General features: G+C 48.1%; 1 protein-coding gene across 1 annotated transcript in view; it reads left to right on the top strand.

Moving 5' to 3' along the window:
• Positions 1-2,330: 2,330 nt before the first annotated feature.
• Positions 2,331-6,000, top strand: part of PIR (pirin) — a 32,308-nt gene continuing 28,638 nt past the window's right edge. The window contains exons 1-3 of the mRNA XM_083612199.1: positions 2,331-2,826; positions 3,193-3,330; positions 5,898-5,990. Coding sequence (XP_083468325.1) covers positions 3,238-3,330; positions 5,898-5,990 — 186 coding nt within the window. The 5' untranslated portion in view covers positions 2,331-2,826; positions 3,193-3,237. The remainder of the gene's footprint in view (positions 2,827-3,192; positions 3,331-5,897; positions 5,991-6,000) is intronic.

Genomic DNA, 6,000 nt, shown 5'->3' with positions numbered 1-6,000 from the left:
TATGGTTAATTACAGCTACTGGAAGAATAAGAAATCGAGATAACAAACTTTAAAAAAAATAAAAGAAAAGAATGGAAATGGTTTGTTTGACCATTTTTTTACATATTTTACAGATAAATAGTAAAACAGATAAGAAAATTGGCAGGATTATTGTAATACCCTGCAGTTTCATAAGAGTATGTATTTAAAGTAGATGACTAAATGAGCCAAATTAAGTTAATTTGGGCATGTAGGAGTGTCAGAGCTACCCTAGGTCCCAGCTCACAAAGGACCAACGCTGCTTCGTTGTTAAGTATAAAAGTCTTTATTGAAGTTCAGTTTCACTTCCAGAGCCACAGCGCGCAGCTCCACGTCTCAAGTGTCAGACCGCTGATGCTCCGTCTGAGTCTCCTCCCCCTTGACACCAATTTAAGATTCTAGCCTTGCTCCACCTTCTCCGCTGCTCCTTCCTCCTCTGGGTCCGCCTGCCCGCCGGGGTTCCGCCCTTTCTAGCCTCTTCTCCCGCTGATTCCCCTGAGCCTTCTCCCTCCCTCCGGCGGGCTTTAGGAGCTGGTTCCCCATCCGGGTCTCCTGCTGTTCCGCGCGCCTGCACATTTGAACTTGGCGCGCGCGCCCAGCCAGCAGCTTTCCTCCTGACCGTTCCACTGCTGCTGTCACTGCTTCCCCCTTCGGGGGGGCTAGCTGCAACTGACCTCCCCTCCGTTGGAGGCGTGGTCAGCCCTGACTCCCTCTCTGGAGGAGACACTGCCCCTGACACATGTGACTCTTCCCCCCCACTACGCTCTGGTGGGGAAACTGGTCCCGATCCTCCACTGCTGCTTTGGGGTTCCCCTCTGGCTCCTTGTTTCTGGTGCGTCCCCCCTGGGACCCCCCTTGCCCTGACCATCGGCGCCCCCTTCTGGGAATCTTCTGATTCGCTGGAGAAGCTCATGGAATCTCTCGGGCCACTGTCATACTCCCCTACGCTGCCCTCGGATTCTTCCCCTTCGCTCTCCCAATCCTCTCTCCCCAGTGCTCCTGCTCCTGATTCCCTGACAAGGAGATATTAAAAATAAAATTTAAGGAAACGCAGAAAGAGGGGGAAGGAAGTCAAGTTTTGAAATGTGAAAATGATTGTAAAATTAGTGTAATGTATAAATCTGAAAAGCATAATTTAAAAAAAGAAAAACTATGGTTAATGGCAGCAAGGTATGTTAGGCTGGGTTATTGACTGACCCAACAACAATTGACTGTTGATTACTGAGATAATAAAACTGGTTTGTCCGCCTTTTGGTGCAAAATATCAGGAACAGAACACAGCAACCAAACCACCGAGGGCACGGAAGAGACTTCCTTTTGTAGCTTTGTTTTTATTTGCTTCTTATCACCTGATTTTGCCTGTGAATGTAATTCATTTAGTTACAGATGTTCATCTATACATACGTACATGTATATATTCTAAAAATATTCCCCAACTATGTTGTTTCTACTGTTAAATCTGAGTCATCTACATGGTTTACGGTGGACACCGTTAGGAGTGCAGGACTCTTGCATCTTTAACAACTGTGTGGAAGGAAGCCATTAAATAGGGTTAGCCTCCCCTAGCTGGAAAACGCAATTGCAGCAAAAGCTTCGCCTGTCAATATTCTATCTACTGTACCAGGAATTTTTCTAATGGCTTTGCAGCCCAGCATTTTGCTTTGGAGCCCTGCATCCCAAAGAGAGCTCCAATTTCCAGAGGGCAAAGTGTGCATGCGAACTTGTGCCTCTGTGTCTGGGGCCAGGAAAATCCTTGTGGCCCCCACCTCAAGGCTCCCCACCTAGACTTTCCCCAGCCCTTGCTGGAAAAACTAGGGGTCGCACCTGGGACAGTCTGCACGCAAAACAAATGCGTGACCACTGCGCTGCTGCTGCTGCCCACCACCCCACCCCTACGTCTTGGGACTGCGTTTGTGCTGCGTGCGACTGGATCTGATCCTGCCAGATCCCTTCTTCTGGTGCATGTCTCCTTTATGCAACCCAGCTGTGTGCCGGGAGGAAGGCGGGGATTAATTTCCAGACCGGAAATGCCTCCCGGGCAACGGAGGGAATCACAAACACGCCTCGCCTTCCCTATCTGAAGAAGTGTGCATGCACACGAAAGCTCATACCAAGAACTAACTTAGTTGGTCTTTAAGGTGCTACTGGAAGGAAAAAATTTTTTTGTTTTGACTATGGCAGACCAACACGGCTACCTATCTGTAACTCGCCTTCCCTTGTTTACAAAAGGCGCTCTCGGAGGTCCCGCCTCCTAAAAGCCGATAGGGTGGCTGCCCTGCTCGTTTGGACAATAAGGGGCGGGGCACAGCCAATTTTAGAAATGGGCGGGAGCACTTTGTCCGGGAGCTCCTATCCTTTGGAAAGGGCGATCCTTCCTTTGCATAATAATACAGTATTTGCGCTTTATAATGATCGCGGTGGCAGGTGGACTCGAGCGCCGCCTTTGGAGCGGAATCCCAAACGCCTCTCTCGTTCCTCGGGAGTAAATGTCACTTAGTCCCATCGGAGCTGCCGGGATCCGATGCACCGCTTACCCGGGAGTAAGCCCGGTTGGAACACAGCGGGGTTTGCGCTTGAGTAAACCTGCACTGAGTCTGCTTCGACTAGCAGCTTTATGCAACTCGCCCACGCCCTTAGCGCTATTGTATTTGCTGTATCCGGCCCTCCTGTTTGTTTTCTTTACACGTTATGTTTTTGTAAAAAAGAAAGTCTAGTGATTTGCTGAGTCATACCGAGCTTGCTCTTTTCCCCAGCACTTCAGCAAGCAGCGTTTTCTGCCGGGTTTGTCCATCTCAGATCGGGGAGAAGGTAGGGAGCCGATAGTGGAGAGAAGAAAGGGAACAGCTGCGGGACCATGATAAAGTTCACTTTATTTGTGGGAGGGCGGGAATTAAGAAAGCAAAGCAAACTTCTGATGGGCATATTTGCAAAGGGGAGCAAAGCAATTGTGCGAGCCTATGCATGTCCTCAGGGGTAAGTCCCGGTGAGTTCCGTAGGGCTAGCTCTTTAGGTAAAGTGCATAGGATTGCCAGCTTAAAACCACTGACTAGTTGAAAAGAAAATCCATTTGCTAAAGGGAGCGTGTCGCCCCTTTGCCTGACTCTGATGCCTTCCGGCCCAGAGAGAGAGATTGTGGCTGGACGCTATTTAAGATGCACGTCTTCTTTTGGGCAGGTGGTGTGAGGTTTCTTTTTAGGACTTGGTGCTGTTTCCCCAAGGATGGCTGCAAGGAAAGTTGTCAAAACGGTGCTGAGCAGGGAACAGGCGGAAGGAGTTGGTGCTCGGGTTCGCAGAAGCATTGGGAGGCCTGAGGTAAGGCGCTGGTTGTTTCTGTTTCACATGATGCCCTAATGCAGCCTTGGCCAACTTGGTGCCCACCAGTCATTTCGGACTAAAACTCCCACCAACCTAGCCAGCTCCTGGTCATCCAAAATTGTCACACCTATGTGGTGTTAAGGGGTGGCTAAGGGTACCTGATATTTTGTGTCACCCCCTTCCCTCATTGCCTATCCCTTTCCCTTCCTCTTTTACACACACACACACACACACACACACACACACACTATATATATTTAAAATCTTACCTTAGAGCAGTGGTACGCAACCTTTTTTTGGCCATGCCCCACCTAAGCATCTCTAAAATCCTGATGCCCCCTCCCTGTGACATATAATTCTTATTATTCAAAAATGTGGAGGAAGCCTAAAAGGCCATTAATTGTTAATAACTCATTCTCGAATTGCCCCCTTTAAAAATCAAATTGCCCCACTGTGGGTCGTGTGCCCCACATTGGGAACCATGGCCTTAGAGGGTTCAAATGCCCATTTGGCCATTAAGCTCATTGGGTGACCTTGGGCCAGTTACAGCCTCTCAGCCTAACCTACCTCATAAGGTTGTTGTGGGGATTGAATGAGGAGGGGCAGATGAACCATGTACGCCACCTTGAGCTCCTTGTAGAAGAAAGGTGAGATACAAGTCCATTAAACTAGTAGGCACAAATTTGTACCTTGGGTTCTTTAAGTACCTTGCTATTGGTGTATGTACACTAGGGTGTTTGATGGGGAGTGTAACACAGGGGTGGCTAAGTCGGGGACCTGATGAAGCCCCCCCCCCCAGCTTATTTTTATCCCCACCTCCCTCAAATCCTACCAGGTTTCACAGTGGCAGCAAAAAAGTGTATTATTTTTAAAAGTAGATTTAAACCTCTCCACCTAGCAACCTGGTTCATACGAAGACCACACCCTCCTTGTCATCAGATCAATAATGAGCAGAGCCATAGCCTCTGCCTCAGGTGATCTGCATGCTCATGCAAGTGTGTGGCACCTCAGGCCCATAAAAGGATTAGCCACCCCTGTGTAAAGCAGATTCTTTTCTATATACTGTCATCTCCATGGTCCACTGATAACTTGAAAGACATAAGGTGCGGTGGCGCTGTGGGTTAAACCACAGAGCTTGCTGATCAGAAGGTCGGCGGTTCGAATCCCCGCGACGGGGTGAGCTCCCGTTGCTCAGTCCCTGCTCCTGCCAACCTAGCAGTTCGAAAGCACGCCCAAAGTGCAAGTAGATAAATAGGTACTGCTCCGGCAGGAAGGTAAAAGGCATTTCCGTGCGCTGCTCTGGTTTCCGTGTTCCGTTGCGCCAGAAGCGGCTTAGTCATGTTGGCCACGTGACCTGGGAAAACTGTCTGCGGACAAATGCTGGCTCCCTTGGCCTGTAAAGCGAGATGAGCGCCGCAACCCCAGAATCATCTGTGACTGGACTTAACTGTCAGGGGTCCTTTACCTTTACCTTTATCAACATGGGTACTCTCCCCTTCTGGCGATTATGTCGGTAGTTCCCAAATTCTTTACCAGTTAACTTGAATTGAGTCCTGAACAGAACAACCCTGCGAGGTAGGCTAGGCTGAGAGTGACTGACTGGCCCCAGATAAACCCAGTGAGCTTCCATGGCTGTGGGAGATTTGAACCCTGTCCACCCAGGGCCTAGATCAACACACTAACCACTACAACACACAAGTTTGTAGCTTGGTTTTGAGGCAGAGAATCTTCCCACTCTGCAATTTCATACCCTTTACCTGGAGCTGCTGTAGATGGTTTGAGCAAAGCATCTTTCTCCTGAGATGCTTACCTGGGGGCTGTAGATGGAGTAAGGTAACCCCATGCTGTGTGCCTTGATAGATGAGTTAGGTGTTCCCTGGCTAAGGCTGTGAACATCAGTGGTGTGCTTTGCAGGTGGTCTCCTATGGGTGGGGCTATAGAGGGAATGGGTGCAATCGTTTGGCATTCTCCATTGACTTCAGTGGGAGAGTTTAATTTAATGTCACTTCTTTGGAGCATTGGGGGCAGGACTGACTTGAGCAAGCATAGTATACTGACATAAACTTCCATGTTAACTTAGAAATAAATCTTGTTGAATTCAGGAAGGGTTTTGATTGCAACCTAAGACCCTTGTGCCATGCCCCAAACTCTGCCTATCATTATCATCGTTATTATGCATTTTATGACAATGTAAACCCACTGTGTCCAACATCTTTGTGTTCCACTGCTGCATAGGATTTAGCATTGAACTCACCCAACAGATTTATCGCCCATTTTTTACAGAGCAGCTTGCGATCTGAGTAAAATAAATTATCACTAAAATGACACCAATAACAATAAAATACTAGCACAGATTAAACACGGGGGCATGTCAGAACAAGAGCTGGCACTGAGTCAGGGTGAGAGGCTTGCCCCAAAAGCCTTGACAGCTTTCTTAAAAAGCACTTTCATCCTCATTGAGTGGGTGTGACTTGGAGAACAGGACCACACAAGTTCAGATGTACATGGTCTCTCTCAAGCAAGTCACTTAAAAAAATAATAATTCTTGCTGTTTTAATTTTCAGTTGAAAAATCTGGATCCGTTTCTGCTGCTTGATGAGTTCAAAGGAGGAAAACCGGCTGGATTTCCTGATCATCCTCACCGAGGTTTTGAAACTGTAAGTTATT

The sequence above is a fragment of the Podarcis filfolensis genome (genome assembly GCF_964270895.1).
Source record: "Podarcis filfolensis genome assembly, chromosome: 4".
Classification (NCBI taxonomy): Eukaryota; Metazoa; Chordata; class Lepidosauria; order Squamata; family Lacertidae; genus Podarcis; species Podarcis filfolensis.
This window is presented reverse-complemented; position numbering and strand designations above follow the sequence as displayed.